This window comes from Cephus cinctus, unplaced genomic scaffold (genome assembly GCF_000341935.2).
Source record: "Cephus cinctus unplaced genomic scaffold, Ccin1 Ccin1_scaffold1762, whole genome shotgun sequence".
NCBI classification, from domain to species: Eukaryota; Metazoa; Arthropoda; class Insecta; order Hymenoptera; family Cephidae; genus Cephus; species Cephus cinctus.
In genome coordinates this window covers 20,498-37,709 of record NW_014333980.1, presented here as the reverse complement: position 1 = coordinate 37,709, position 17,212 = coordinate 20,498, and the positions used below count along the sequence as shown (strand labels likewise).

The 17,212-nt window shown below is 37.6% G+C and overlaps 1 protein-coding gene across 9 annotated transcripts in view; it reads left to right on the top strand.

The window, feature by feature from the left end:
- LOC107273612 (inositol-pentakisphosphate 2-kinase) overlaps positions 1–17,212 on the top strand; it is a 60,186-nt gene that overhangs the window by 39,249 nt on the left and 3,725 nt on the right. For 2 of the 9 annotated variants that reach the window (XM_025090954.1, XM_025090953.1), the window contains exons 1-5: positions 3,698–3,709; positions 5,667–5,740; positions 5,842–6,056; positions 11,560–11,764; positions 16,922–17,133. In XM_025090954.1, coding sequence (XP_024946722.1) covers positions 3,708–3,709; positions 5,667–5,740; positions 5,842–6,056; positions 11,560–11,764; positions 16,922–17,133 — 708 coding nt within the window. In that variant the 5' untranslated portion in view covers positions 3,698–3,707. Of the gene's footprint in view, positions 1–3,278; positions 3,714–5,666; positions 5,741–5,841; positions 6,057–9,072; positions 9,239–11,559; positions 11,765–16,921; positions 17,134–17,212 lie in introns of those variants that run through there. The other 7 variants (XM_015751984.2, XM_015751987.2, XM_015751989.2 and 4 more) reach the window with 6 other exon arrangements.

The window sequence follows — 17,212 nt, the reverse complement described above, 5'->3', positions numbered from 1 at the left end:
GGGGGGGGGGGGAATGGTTACAAAACTGTCAATACCAAATATCGAAGGTGGGATATTATTTTTTGACTCTTCGATCTCGCGACAGCCAAGACACGGACTGGAATGAAAGGTATAAAATATTCAAAAAAAGAAAAAAAAAAGAGGAAATGGGAAAAAGGAATTACCATAGTGATAAATATATATTTATATTTACATACATATATATATATATATATATATATATATATATATATATATATATGCATTTTTGATCTCAGCCCAAATCTCGCTACGGCGTTTTTTGAATTTTGCACGAAATTGCTATATGCGCGTGATAGAGGTAATAACTGATAACTCCCGATAAGGAAATAACTCGGGGACCCAGTTTCCTTACGTTTGTAAGGACAGATATTTTCAAGGAAGACAAATAAGATAAAATGAAAGAGCAAAAAGTCCACGAGCATTTTACAAGGAGTCACTCAATTTTATTTCGTGCCGTGAGTACAAGGTCTGTTCGGGGGACAATGTTTTGAGAATCATTATTTTTTTTGTATTTTTTTTTTTTTAATGGAATTTTGGAAATGGACCGTGACGACGCGAGAGCCAGGAAAAGGGGGGTGGGTGTATGGAAACGAATTTATACCGACGCACGAACACGACAATTTCAGCGAACGAATTAGAAGAGAAAGAAAAACAAAAGGGAGAAAAGGATAAAAACAGAATAATTAAAAAGAAAACATATATGTAATTGAGGTACGCTCATATACACCAGAGACGACAGAAGTACATTATATACACGCAATGCGAATTACACGACGTAGATGTGCGAGCATTATTACTTCACGAATGAATTGTAATTACTATATATATATATACATATATATATATAAAAATACTTATATATATATATATACCTTGTAACTATAGAGTCCTTCAGGAAGAATTTGTACAAACCCGCTGGGAGGCGCCAGCAAGTCTGTGATTTTAGCTTGGTTAATTCAGTATTTTTTTAAATAAAACGAGACAAAATCAAGATAACGATAAAAAACACGATTCGTGAGAGAGAGAGAGAGAGAGAGAGAGAGAGAGAGAGAGAGAGAGAGAGAGAGCATGAGTGCAAGAGAAAGGCGTGTTGTGAAATTTTGAGAAAGTGCGTGTACGATTGAGACAGATTGAAAGAGGCTGTATGTGTGAGCGCGCGCGCGAGAGAGAGAAGATAATTTGAAAAATAAAAGTAAAAAAAAATGGTAAAACCTGTACAGAAGGAAATCAAAGTGAATATCTGACGATCAACATAGATCTCAAACCGGTAATTCGAACGTCTAGAGTCAAACGTCCGTGATAAGATGGGAGAATTATGAAAAATTGTAGGAAGACGCAAGGTAAAAACCGAAAAAGGCAATAAGAGCGGGGTGATAACGAAGATAGGAACAGTAGTAAGAAAAATTGTAAAGTAATGAAAATTTTCAAAAAATCATATATTTCTACGACGGATCTCTCGGTCGGTATTTTCTTTTTTCTTGTAACAGAGGCACTTTCTTTAATTTCATTGAACGCTCCTCGTTCTCGTGCTCGGTGCACGGGCGTCGCGGCGCCCGTCGCCAAAGTCGTACAGCACGATGCTCGCGAACCGTGTAGAAAAATTTAATGGCAAATCAATTGGTAATCGAAAGTTGTTTGTACGAGAATTTTTAATTAACAGTCGGATCCGTTCGTTCGCCTCAGATAGAAAGTTAATTAATTTATTAATCACATTTCAATTGTCGTGGGCTATATGAAAAATCTGAGTGGGAAAAGAAAGAAAGAAAGAAAAGGAAAGAATTGTAATAGACGGTAGAAACGTAATAGTCGTGTATGACAGAGAGAGAGAGAGAGAGAGAGACTCGGTTTGCAATGAAGAGTGAACGAGAGAGATAGAAGAACAAAACGTATAAGGAATAGCAGAGAGTAGAAACGTAATAGTCGTGTATGACAGATTGTCGTGGGCTATATGAAAAATCTGAGTGGGAAAAGAAAGAAAGAAAGAAAAGGAAAGAATTGTAATAGACGGTAGAAACGTAATAGTCGTGTATGACAGAGAGAGAGAGAGAGAGAGAGAGACTCGGTTTGCAATGAAGAGTGAACGAGAGAGATAGAAGAACAAAACGTATAAGGAATAGCAGAGAGAAAGAGAGAGAAAGCCAATAGTAATGGAGTAGACTAAGAGAGAGATAAATAAAAAGTAAGAGCGAGAGAGAAAGAGTGTGTCAGTAAAAGAGAGAACGTGGGTCTGAACAGAACATCTAAATTCAGAATAAATAATTAATCACGGATATTTTTTTTTCCTAATTGTAATTGTAGTATATTTGTGATGATGACTGTACTAATTATTAGCCAACTCCATTGGTACTTGTTTAACGTGATGAGTAAACAAAATTTGTGGAAAGCCGTGATTCTGAATTTTATTCGAATTTCGGGATGTCTGTTTATCCAGAGTGTGAGGAAAGAAAGAAAGAAAAAACAAGAATATACATTAAAAGTACTTGCACAACCAACCCACTCATTTACACGTGAATTCAATAAGGAAGATCCTGCAACTCGATGAATTCTTGTATACACTATTATTGTACACTGATATCCGCGCGTATACACTGGTTACATAAAATGACACGTATGATATGCACATTGGCTTTTGAGACACGATATAAGAAAGATATGTTTTGAGAGCGCGAGAGAAAGAGAGAGAGAGAGAGAGAGAGAGAGAATGATAATGATAATATTTGTGAGAAACACGAGCGGAAGACACGAAGCAAAGAGACACCGAGAGAGAGGGAGACACACACGAATTCCTAGACTCGTAGGTTTACTATTTACTATAATATAATTATTATGTATCTATTATATCAATGTACGATTATAATTTAGTTGTTTAGGATATACGATATATCTATATAATTTCCCGCTTGTACATACGCCGTGAGCTCGAAAAAATTAAATCTTTAACGAGAGAAGAAACTATAATTTTTTCGACTGTTTTTGTACAGAGATAATAAAAACAAAGGCCTCGTGCTTATGAAATTTCATAAATATAATATAATACCGTGTGTCTTTTATTTCACGTCGTTCGAACCTCCCGCTTTTGGCTTTTTGTTTCTTACTTGACTACGGTGGTGACGCCGTGGTCGTACTCGGAAACACGCACGGACTTGTTTCCCCTAGCGACTCGTTAGGTTCCGGTGGGTTTACATCGATCGTGCTTACGCGCGCGTCCACGTGGCTTTTGTTGTGTATGGGGAAATAGCGACGTCTGTGAGTAAATATTGTGTACTGCCATTTTGTATCGGGAATCCGACGTGTACGGTTTAAAATGGATTCCTCCAAGGATGGTTTTACCGGTGCACCAGGTCTTTATTGTGAATGGGACTTTATGATCGCGAACCATGAAAACTGCCTAAAAATATCGTCTGAAATTTACACAGTCGACTACTGGTCGTGTTTGCACGGAATATTAAAGGAAACAGTTTTACTTAGGTGATCACAGCTTATTTAACGATCTTAGAGAAATTAGACTTTACTGGATATTTGACAAGATGATCGCGTGGAAGAAGCGTACTCGTATTCGTGAGATATTTCATTATTACTGACCTTAATTTCAATATACAATTTAATGATAAAATTCACGCAACAACATACGTCGGAGTCTATCAAGTAATTACGACAAAACTGATCACGTGTGTATAACGTGAATTATGTAAGTTATTATATATTACAATTATTATATTATTATTATATTACAGTAAGTTTTGAAAAGATTTTTTTTACTAGAAGTTTTTTTAATCAATCTTGCACAGTAACCTAGTGACATTATGCTTATTGACTTAATTGGTAAAATTATTATTTATCGTACATCCAAGCGGAACAGTTGCAGCAGTAGACAGCCTCGGGGAGAAGATATATCTACATAGGTCTAATGTAACGGAGGTTGTAAACGGTAAAAATGGTTAAAGAAAACTTAACCCGTTGACCCGACCGTAATATGGGACAGGTTTGACCTGGCAGCTGCGATACAATACGAAATGCGAGAGCTTGTTCGAGATGAGGAGCAATTATTATTATCATTGTTGGCTCTTGTTATTATTCTTACACAGAGACAGACAAACAGACCCCCCCTACCCCCCCTTGTCTCAGAGGTCAACATCGGTTATTGGCCTGCAGGCCTCCGCTGGCAGCCATAGCCGTAACTTGCCGCTCCCTGCTGTCTCTTGACTGCTTGACTGGCAGTGTCGTCTTATTTTCTTCATTCTTTTCTCACTACCGCTTCTTCCTCTTTTATACATTTTTTTTTACTTATACACATTTTTCCTTTGTTCCAACTGCCATTCTTCATCACTGCAGTTTTCCTTTATATCGACTTGACTACTTTTGGTTCTTACCGTCGGCACTGGCATTCGGTTCAGTGAATCCTTCCTGTTTTTCTCTTGCGTCTTTCCATTGTTTTTTTCTTGGCAGAATGACTCCTCGCGGGCTTCGTGCGTATTCAGAGAAACGTCTTATCGTTTCTGTTTTATATAATTACAGTGGTAGATTTAATTCGATGATTATCACTCACGAAAAAAGAAGGCTTGTCGATTTTGTTTGGGTATTTTGTATGATTATTTATGTAATTTTTTTCTGTAATTGATGTTTTAAAGTTTGTCAATAACTACGTGGCTGTGGATTTAACTGTGTTTAAATGCGAAAGATTTATTTTTCTTCTACAAACAAGCTCGATGGTATCTCGTTATGTTAATACCGATACTAATTTAACTGGTCGTCGTAGAGAATTCTGTACGTAACCTCCATTCTCATTGGCAGCTACTACGCCGTCGGATGAGACACGTTTGGGAATGGGGAAAATGTCGAATGATGCGTGTCTGGTACAGAGTAGATTTATCTTAGAAGGTCTTGGGAAGTCTGGATGATAAATTTGATTGAAGGCTACTGCAGAATAATCACGTTTTTATCGGACTATTTTTGTAGGACTGCACGCGCCCTTGTAGCGTCAACAGTAACTGCGATGTACGACGTAGGAATTATCACTGGAAAGTAATGCACAATTTCACTCGGCCCTGAGTTAACGATAAACGTTGATACCTATAGCTTTCTCTCGTTTAAATTTAACTCTGACAATTACCAACTGTTTCTTACGCTTATCGCGAATAAATTCTGACAGGTTCTGCAAAATCGGGTGACGCTAAGTGCAAACGATTTAAACACGAAAACGTCACTTGATCAGACATTTTTACGAACGAGAGGGAGGGCGTGTCTTATTAATATGATAGTTTGAACCGCAGCAATTCGAACGCGATAACTATTATAGTTCTCGTTGCACACGAATGAAGTTGCAGCGACAGCGACACTGGCGCCACCGTGGCTAAATTCAGAGGTATTCTTCAGTGTTGAGCATTACGGACGATTCGATTGGGCGATCTAATGTAATTTTTTAAACGCGGTTTAATTCAGGATCGACTAAAGTTTTTTATCTTTAACGAATTTATATACCGGGTAGGATATTATCAGCAATATACGAACGTTGCTATGATTACGAATAATCTTTCCAGAAATTGAACTTCCTTTCCCTTGGTTATCTCCAATCTTTGCGCATTTATTGACAATTTAGATAGGATTAAAGTTCATCGGTGATAAACTAATTGTTTATCAATTTCTAGGGGGACTTCGGTTCTTTCATGTATTTTACAAACTCGATATTCGTGCTTTTCGTACCGTAGTGGAAGCATTGTCGGTTAGTGAAGTTTTTTTGTGAATACTTTGACGTTTCGAGCAAAAAAGAGAACGCTCAGTGATACCAATAAAAATATTATCTTAATTTAATTTTTTTTTCAGCTCATAACACAGGAGTCATGATCCTCGACGAGGGAATAACAAGCACGGCGACTTGCATCTCCAGTATGAAATCTGAACTGTCGACATCAATTTCCGGAAATCCTCCGGTGCACTCCTGGCCAACATCCGGTATCCTGCCACTCACACGAGCATCCTTCGAAGGATGCCTCTATCGCGGTGAAGGAAATGCCAACGTCGTGATTGCCCTGCCACGTGTGAGTAATATAAATTTTCTTAAAATCAGTGTAAATCAAAAATTTATTTTTTCCCGCGCGATTTATTTTAATACCAAGCAGGCGATACGGAGGTGAAAAATTTTTCAAAAAATTTTTCTAATTATACTAAATTATGACAATCGTTATCCTGTAACAATTAAACGTGATACATACTTTATTTTTTCTCAGTCATCTCACTCCCTCATATTTCTCTTATTTTTTTCTCCACTCATCTCATGAATAGTCGCCTTAATGAACTTTAACTCGCGCGAATTAAAAAAACGCTCCCTTAACGTACCACTTGCATGTAATTACTTTAATTTAAATAATTTTTTCTAACAATTTTCACTTCTTGTCCCTTTTTCTGATGCTCTTGCCCCGTTATACAGCGTTAACAATAGCGGTACAGCCACTGTACCATTAATTCTCTTTGAATTTGACAAATTCGGTCCGTCCGCATATTCAAATTTCTCGGGCAACTCGTTTTAGTAGTTTTCCGCCAACTTCCTACAATTTTATTAAAGTTAAACGAAAAAAATGTCTTATACAATCAAGAATATCGTCTTGAAGTATTTATAAACAAAATTTCGTTTTATTCTCTATTATTTATCCATATAGACAATTTATGCTCACTACGCTTGCCATTGACGTTTATGCCGTAATTTTCTTAGTAAAAGGAATATACGAAGTACGTCGAGCGAGCCACGTGGTTTTTTATGCACCTATGGGAAAATATTTGTCCAATCGCAACAAGATGTTTTATCGACACAAATATCCATCTCGCTAGTAAATCTTATTGCAAACAATAATAAACTCTGTAAATAACAAATTATCAGACTAGCCTTCGCATGCATTAGTACTGTTTCGCTAGTAAAAACATTTTCATTTAATGACAATAACAATTCATATCGATTTAACGTTTTCGTCGCTGCGTAGCAGCACGTAAAAAAAATTCCTCAGTCGCTACGTCGCAATAAGAATATCGTGACGCACCCATGCTTATCTTTAAACAATCCTCCAATGATAATATAATCCACGAAACAGGTTGATAATATTTGCATTCAAAATTTAACGTACGTTACGTTCTTAGCTGGCATTATCTTTTTTGCCGTCGGTATGCATAAATAATTTATAAATAAAAATACTTGGTTAATTAACGCGGGACGAGATAAGAAGGAAGAGGTTATTCGCTTCGATTTCCGGTCCGCGAGTGTCTTCGTTATATTTTTCATGTAGATAACGCGTTGGGTGTCCCCCTTGTTTGTCGGCGTAGAAATGCATTGTGGGAAATTTAGTATACAGCTGCAGTAGTAGGAGTAGTATTGTGAGGTTAGGTTAGCTCGTGTGAACGAACCCTAGCACTCCACAAATGGAGGTCAGCCATCTTTAGCGCCACCTGGAGAAACATTGAGAAATGTTATTGGAATTTTTTATTTTTATTTTTCATACCTTCCCTTCTCTCACTCGCGTCATTTCGTTTGACGAAATCGAATTGGTTAATGTTTGGCGTTCTCAAATTTTTCGTGTCGATAAAGTAGAATTTCGATGAAAATCACTCTCCGTCGGTATGGTCGTTCGTTTGATTTCGCATGTACGTCATAAAGTTTGAAAATCGCTATAAAGTCGTTACGAAGAAAAAATACAGACCCAGCAGAGCCGTTGCTTGTTCGCGAACAGATAAGAGGACGATAAGGCGTGAGTTAGAGGAAGAGAAAAAATGCCATACTGTGTACCCTACCTCGATTGCTTTTACCATTATCCCTACTACCGAACAGTGTGAACGTTGCCGCTTCATAGCGTCGACTATTTAAATTGGCCAAGTATACGTAACCTTCAAGCCTTACCGGAGCGGTTCGCTGACCCAGCTAATTCCGTAATGCGAATTTTAATGCTATCCCACTCGCCAGTTACAATCTTTTGCGCAGTTGATACTGCGAGACTACGTACTTTGACGTATTCCAGAATCTACAGAATATATATGAAAAAAAAGTTTTCGTTTTATTTGATCCTCGTCGACGGGTTTTGTTCCTCTTGGTTCGGCTTACGAAGTCTATGTGTGTCGTCGATAGTCATTCAATTGATCCCGGTTTTAATTAACCAATCAAATCGTTATCGCCATTTTGACACATCAGTCAAATATTCGTCCACGTAAATATCACGTTTTATATAAACTTCATAGAACCTAGTCAATGCGAGTAATCGAAGTATTTATTCTATTTCTTACTTTAAACTGTTTATTTTTTTTTTTCGTTAAAATACTTATACGTTTATACAATTATTAGTATTTTCCCGAAGTTTCAGTAAATCGATCGGTCACGAGTGTCGTCACGCTTAGTGCCCGGTGTATTTAGTCAGCGTGAGCATTTTGCGACGCCTTTAGCGAGTATGCGTTTATTAATGTATAATTTGTGTAACCCAACCCAACCTAACCTCAATAAACCTTGTGCTTTTTAATTTCATACGAACACGCATCATGTATAGTTACCATACGAGAGACCGTCGAGACGGTATCGTACGTTGGTACGTGTCAAAAATAGAGGTTAGCTAAAGTTAGGTTAGGTTATTAGCTGAGGAATTACGCACATTGCACGTTCGATATTTGCCTCCTGATTAAAGACGAAGAGCCGGCAAAGCCAGGTGGTATTATCGTCAGTCAATATTTTCCGATATATCATAAAAAGATAAAAAGCATTCGTTACAACGCCTCTGGATGCCTGTACACTATTTGCAGAGTCACGAAGCAGCTTAACGCATTTGTCACATGGCTTTTCGTTGGTAAAGGAGCTCACATAAAATCTGTCAAAAAATTATTACCATCTTGATGCAAATCGTCCATAATCTCCGTACGCTTCGCAAGCCGTGGAAATCCATTGGGTAAGTCGAAAGTCGCGTAAAATACAGTGACGTGTATACAGCGGCCTTCGAAACAGTCATGACACTGATAAGTCAATCTACATAGTAACGAAACTGCATCATCGACTACGTGTACGCATAAAAACAGTGGTTTACGTATCAGTGAATAGGTAGATGACGCAGAACAATATTCAACGTCGAGTTGCGACAGAGGATTAAGAAGCGAGAGAAAAAAGTGAAAAACAAAGACACGGAAAACCCAAACACAGTTCCAGTACTGACACAGTTACCGGCTATCGACTATACCACGCTGTAAGCTTCCATTACCAGTAAGGATTCTCGTTTTTATTATACCTGCTTTATTTTGTCTCTTTTTTTTATATTCTTTCGCGTCCTAACCTCGGTAAGCATTGATCCAGTTTACAAGCCTGCGGCGTTGCATCGTGTGTACGTGCCTTTTGCTAATCAGTTAAGCATTTAATACTCTACAGGACTCTTGCGTACGAGCGACGTCATTGGCTGAAATATAGGTGGCTGTGTATTGAAGGATATTAGCTATTGGCCGTTGACCCCCTGATTCTTCTGGAGTGGGGATGACCAATCTGTCTATAGTTACACGGTGGTGGGAATTTGTCAGAGGAGTGGGGATACGAGGTCTGATCGATGCGACGTATACTTATGCTTCCATTTTAGAACCGTCGGAGCAGTCTTGGCGAGCGGAGCTCCTGATTATTTGGACGTAGATATACGGTTGAACATACATAAATCATATGACCGTGGGATGTCTGGATTATTGTATATACTTGAGAGGATATACTGTCTAGTAATATTATTATCCCATATTTCAGGTCACTCGAGGACAATCTCATTGAAATATATCGTTAAGGGCAAAGACCTCATATACTTATTGTTAGAGATCTCTTACGCAAGCGACTGTACCGCTTTAGGAACGCAGGCTTTGTGTACACGAGTCAATTCCGGTATCGCTCGACGTTATGCTGTTTTAAGTAACGAAAAGAGGTTAAGGTATCGCTATGGCAATTATTGTAGTATTATTCTTTTTACTTATTAACCATTTGCGAACTGTTCCGTACGCTTATTTATCGATGCGGCTGTCGCTTGTAATACATAGTAACCGATACTGATAATTCATAATAATTAAGTTTGTTGCTTTTAATAATATTATGGCTATGTCTTCGCTAGTCTGACGTCGTTGACAGTGTTTATCGTTCGAATTTCTGTTTAGCTATATTAAAAAGACTGCCAGTCAAGGGAACTCTGAGTCAGCCGTATGTACCTGGTGCGTCCTTTTAATAAGCACTTCGCGCGAAAAGTCATATCTGCTCCTACGTGAATTTTCATACAGTAGTAGGTTCGTGTGTATATTTACTGTACACGGTGATGTAGGTACAGTACGTTGTACCACTGTGGTATATAGTTTAGTACGGAAAAGTCCAGGAACTTTTGTGACGTAAGGGACGAGTAGCCACGTCAGTGAGCGAACGAACTTAGCTTATCGATTTCGCTGTTAGTCAGACGAGCGACTAGGAAATTACCTAATTTCCGTGACTACGTAGTTCAGAGGTACCACTTGACGTTTATTAAACGGCCTTGGATTTCAGAAATTTACGATTCTATTGTGCATTTGGAAATTGAAGATTTTCTACTCTTTTTGTAAATTCGTGGAGAGATATATGGTTTTTTTTGTAATAGGTCTTTACCCTGGGGCGTGCTTAGGATATATATATAAATGACATATGTCAGTTGGTTATAGGTTAGTTTCTTGTTTGTCGTAGAAACTGAAACATTTTATAAATGAGAAATGAAAATATATAATTAAAAAAGATTGTTGTCAAAAATTAACGTGACAATTTTGTAAATTAAAACGTTAAAAACTTTGGAGGATGTTTTTTTTTATTGATAAAATTTATATTTCTCTGAATTTTGAATTGCACGATTCGTTGGGGCTGGTCATGGATGGATTGTTATTTATCGATAAGGGGTTATAAAAAGTTATCGTGATTTTTATCGGTATTAAAGGTCATGGCAATGTACATGTATGCTAAATATATTCGACCAGGAAGAGGAAGCAGTTGCGTTTGCCTTTATTATGCGTAACGCGAAGAGGAAAGATGGCGGCCAATTGATATACACGTCATAGAACGCAACGGGAATAGTAATAAATAATGTATTTACACGTTACACGTATCATTAGAAGCTTTATTATTATCCCGTCGGATAAAATAATTCGATGCATCCCAGGTTATTTATGGAGTTGCGTACTGTGCTCTGTATTTACGCTTTGACACGTTATATTCATATTTACGTCGTAATTTTAATATGGAGAAGGTTGGCGATTCACGCAGTTATCGACATAGTTTGATCATTATCGACCGAGATGTCGCTGTCGATAACGTAGTCAATAACCTTACCTACCGGGTATCATGAGGTGGTACATTTTTTTTACAAAACTTATTGTTATCATTGTGGGATTTAATTTTTGAAATTATCGACTATGGAGGTAACTTAAATTTTGTAATGTATGGGTATATGTAATGTGCGGCCATGAATAGTCAATCTGATTAATAATACATGGAGGAAGCGTTAGACGTGCTAGCAGACGGATTTAACGCAGTGAATTAATTTTCAGGAACGCAAGGTAGTTCGATTCCGGAAATCGAGTCCGGGCGAGGTTTCGCCCGATGCCGGAAGAGCGCGAGTCGAACGAGAGGTCGACTTCCTCAGGAGCGTAATTTCCGGCTTCCTTGGATGCTACGTCCAGACACCATATATCCTGCGCGGCAACCAGGACGACATGGCTGCACTTTCCGAAGCTATATATGCTTTTCGACCGGGTGAGTTTATGAAAAAAATTCATTTACTAATTTGATCAATTTCATCACTTAGATCTACTGTATTTTGGACTTGATCGTTGGGAGGAAAATATTTAAAATTTACTAGGACTTTAGGTGAATCGGAAAAGCAAATAAATGAAAATTAGAGAAAGTTCGATTTGCTGCTGTTTTATAATGCTTATTTAATATGACTCGTTGCGAAATGATCGTCAGCCAAATTTATGATTTAACATAGAACGGCTGTTTTCTTCTCGTGAATTTCTTGTCGTCGACTTAAATGTTATTCGCTCCATCTAACGTAAATTTTTCTTACCCTTTTCACTTCTCGAAATTACGTAAAATCACTGATCCTTTTTTTTTCTTGTCATCTTATCGCATCGACACAGTCGTATGGAAATTCGTCGAATTCTAAATAGACCGTTAAAAATTTCTCAGCGGTCAGGCAACTAACATTTTTTTTTTCTTTCGAAAAACCTATCTTTTCGACTCTGAAATAAGATTTTAAGACGCGCGATGATCGCGGCAAAAAAAAAATTAAAATAGTGACTATCCGTATATCCATCCATAGTATCGATTTTTTCAAAGTTTAATCATATATATTATTACCTTGAAAGTTTGCAAACTGACGCATTAGAAGCCTAGAGCCGCTGCTCTTTTATTAGTGTTAAAGATTTTTTAAGCGTGGCGCCATACATCCCGCTTTATTATACTAAAATTCAAGAGGTAACGACAGAGAGATATCCTGCCGCCTTCCTTCTATTTATATGAATATTAATGTTACTCAGCAGTGCTTAGTGACCTTGTGGGTAACGACATTGCGTACGAAATTGCGTGCCGAGTGAGTGAGAGACTGTAGATATAGACAGCGTTGCCCTCGGAAATCTTTCGTCAGTAGTATCTGTCGAGAGACACCGGGAGAAAATCTTAAGCGCACGGAGGTCTTTGATTTCGGATTTTCGTAACGAGCACAGTGGGTATTGACCTTTAGCGATAAGGAACTTAAAGATTTCAAGTGAATAGAGCGCTTAGCGTGTGCAGACAAATTGCATAGTTCACGAAATACATTTGAGCCTCCGTGCGCCTCGATGCTGCGAATGAGAAACCGCGCGTGGCGCGATCTAACGGCGACGCGGCGAACAAGATTTACGCGTACATTGAGCATCGCCAATGAAAATATTATTTGCTATAAATTCAATTAATTTTACGTTAATATTTTCGAACAGCTTGCTCTTTAGCAACTTGGGAAACTTATTTATTCGCCAATCTACAGGGACTTCGGCTGTTTTGTCTGTATTGAGACACGTTGACGTTTTCAATGCAAACTCAGCTCGCTTCAGCCGTTATGTAGGGAATTGCACTTTCACCCGCGAGCGAAAAGAAACGGCATGTAGAATTGGACCCGGGTGAATTCGCAGACAACGTTGAAATTGACAAACCGTTAATTAAAGGCAATGCCAAAGGCATTCGTTATGTCTATTTAGCTTTCGCGTTTCCTTATCATTACGAACACCAAGCCCGTCGGTGTAAGTAAACATGCGACCGGTCGCATGTAGAAATTCATCAAGATTCAAGGATAACGTCTAAATGAATTGTTTGATAATTTTTTGTTAGCCTCTGGCTGGTTTTTTTTTAATATCCTTATCTGGCAACTGAATCGTACAAGTCATTGATAATAACAATGAAGTTCACAAAGCCATGTCGATTAATCTGCTGCTAGTATCGACGGGACTCGAGATCGGTTTTTGCATTTAGATTTTCGTTGACGATTACACAGAGGAATTTTTTTTCCTTTTTTTTTTTTATGAAACGAACCGTGACGGAATCGTGGAGCTAATATTGTACCATTAGTCGATGTATGACAGGTTAGTTTGTTGTTATGTAAATTAGATGGGGGGAAATAAAAGCTTTAATTTTAAGTCACACATCGAAGTAGGTAAGCTAAGCTTCGCAGACTGTAGGCTATAGCAGGAACTGAGAGAACGTGCTCGGTAGGGATTACGTTGGGTTAGGTTAGTTATCTCTTTCCTAGAGTCATTAAGATGCTTTCTTGACAATAATATATAGTCGTAGCTTCTCGCGACAGATACGCAATTCGATTTGAATTTTTTTTAGATTTTGTAGATTTGACTCATCAATTTCGTTTAATCCATTATTGTTGGAGGTTCTCGTAATATTGAGTATCGTGGCCTATCGCGATTGCGAGGACGATGTATAATTTTATACACATGTAAAGTGCGATCTGGTAAAGAGTCTCTATCACGAGAATCGATCATCATAATAGTGTGATGGGGATAAAAAATACGGCTATTTAGTATTTCGACGTTTCAGAATATTGAGATCGATGAATTTAATATAAAAAAATTGATAATTCAAAGATACGATTTAAAATTGATTACTGCAGTTGCCATAATTTTTTTATGAGATTGCTTCTCACGATGGTGTGATTCTTAATTTTAAATCGATTCGTTATGGATCGATCGATTGGATTGGTATCGATTATCGCTGATGACAAGAAGCAAATTCGTGACTTTGACGTCATCCGATTAAGATCTGTTTACGTAGACTCGACTTATCAGCAATTGCCAATATGATACTGATGATAGACGAGCATTCGATAAATCCTAGGAATTAAATGACTATAAGTGACGTCATCGCATTAAGTCCCGTTTACGCGATACCAGACTGACCTCGTTGTTTTTTCTACCTCACTTCCACGCTGTCACAATCCTTAATCATTACGTCATTACGACCTATCGGCGATAATCGACCTGTGCATTCTGCCAATTGTCACTTTAAATTTATGGCAATTCAACGTTATGTTATTAAAATTAATTTTTACACTCGTTAGACTGTCAAAAAAGTTCGGACTTCCTTGCTGACGATTTTCTGGAGACAATAAGTTTCCTGTAAAACAATGAAAAAGACTGCACACGAGGTTCTGTCCTCGTAGACAAAAATCGGGGATTCCCCGTAGGTATCGAGGAAAAAGATAGTTTACCATAAAATCCGCATGGAGCGCTGCCTGCAGCACAGACGATAACATTACTTGTAAACCGTCGTATACGTAGATTTGAATTTATTCGCGTTAAACAAACGTCAATATGAAATCTTGTTGTTGCGAAGTATTCTTGCGAATTTGCTTGGATTCAATTTATTTACATACCGGGGGGAAAGTGTTTGTACAACAAACAAAAGAAAGAGTGTCGCGCACTATCGTCATCCACGTGACATTTTATTCAAACTCACGAAACAGATCAAGAGCAAGATAATATCTTGTCTTCTTTCTCGTATCCACAGCGTTACCAAATGTTGGACGTAAAAGTATTTTGTCTATTTCATAATTACAAAAAAATGTTCCCTTGGCAATTTTCAGAAAAAGAACAAGTAGAGCTATGAGATAATCTGTGTTTGGGAACCGTTTACTCGTAAAACTTGACTACGTGCAATTCTAATTACGAACTTGTTAAATATATTTACATTATAAGGAGTGTCGAAAGTCCAATAATATCTTAGTTACTATTCCGCACGAGTCGTTCGACTTATTTGTCATATCGAAGGCTCAACGAGACTTCACATCTAATGCGACTATCTACACGAAGTGCTCACGTCTATACCAGCAGGTACTGGTTTATAGCATGATGGTAGTAAATGTATTTTAAAGCGATAACATCTTAGAGCCGCAGCAAGTAGCAGAGAGAGGCAAAAAATCGTTGGGTCCTTATAGGATAAAGTTAGATGTTGTTAGAATACTCGGAATTTCCACTGGGACTTGTAGTCGGAAAAACAACGAGATGCTTCCATCATTCATTTTGAAATTCTTTCACATTTCAAGACTTCATTTTATTTCATTTTACTTCATTTCATTCTTCGGAACAACTTTTCTGCTGAAAAAATAAGAAACGTTTAGTAGGAATAAAAAATGGAATAACACAGTGGCGCCATCTGGCAGCTGTTACTTGTATTAAAATATTATTTTCCACGGGTTACATCGCGGAAAATTAAAGGCATGCCGGGAATTGTCTATAGAGTACAAAATGGCGATCTCAGTGTTGTATATATCAGGAGTCATCGAAGCGAATAGATGAAAGCGAAAGATTGTGGAAAAAAATTAACGCGGATGTAATTGCCAGATGTAGGACACGAGGAGTTCCTTTTTGTTCCACGCATGAATTCCCGGGAAACATTGATGTCACGCCAATCGCAAAAAAGTCACCATGCGTACGTTTTTCTGACTCAACCTTGGGGCGCAAGACAAGAAATGTAAAAGAAAAAAAAAGACACGATCTGTGAGAAATTCATCGAGTAGATACGAATTGTTCGACTAGCCAGTTACTTCGCGTATACCAATGGCCATGTGGATTTTTGTATCTTGTTATCATCGATGCGTATTTACATCACCTGAATACATTTTTGAATTTCTATGTTAAATAAACACGCGTCACTAGACCATAGCAGAAAACTTTAATGGATGAGTTATTTCTATAATACTTCAACTATCAGGCAATACGTATCGGTACTATGGTTGACCTCGTACAGGCATTCGTATTCTAACGATGATCAGACCAATGATCCTGACACGTTTGATCGGATAATTATGTCAGTGGCATGACATTATATGTTTCCCAATGTTGAAGGTAAATAGTCAAAACAAGAAATTTGAATTCTAAGACGATATATCATTATATTGAAATAAAATGAATTTATGTCATAAAGAGTCTTTTTGATTCTTTAACTAGGGCAACACATCCGTTTTCACGCGCAATTTAAAATACCTACGGCGCTGCAGCATTACGAGCGAATACATCATCGTACGACATATGTATTCTAGAATATATCATAATTATATCACATTACTTCTAAACCAACTGCAATTTTCAGACGTAAAATAGTATCTCATATTTTCGAAAATTAACATACAAAGGATTTAACTTTCTGAGTCGTTCAATATCTCATACATTTTCTTACATTTAGCTGAATACAGGGATAATGTTTAAGAGCGTTAAGAGACTGTTAAAACGTGAGAGCTGTAACGAAAGCAACCATGTTAATCATTAAGATGATAATCAGTCAAACAGCCTGACTGTGTAGCTGAAGACAAAGTCATGACTCAGAGATGAACTGAGAGATATTATAACTAATTACTCTTATCCGTTCCAGAATACAGGCGTAATAAGGAAATCGTCGAGGAGTATGCTACCAAGTTTCCAGACTACACGTTTTTACCACCATCTTTTGATACACCCGAAGCCCACTCTGATGAACCAGCCAAGTACACCTTCTGCGTGGAAATAAAGCCAAAGCAAGGATTTCTCCATGATCAGGAATGTCAATTTAAAAAGTGTCCTTACTGTCTCACACAGTATTATAAAGTCAGTATCTCTAATGACCATGAATAACACTATAAATATCCTGAGAATTGGAATAGATGATTATTTAAATATTAAAATA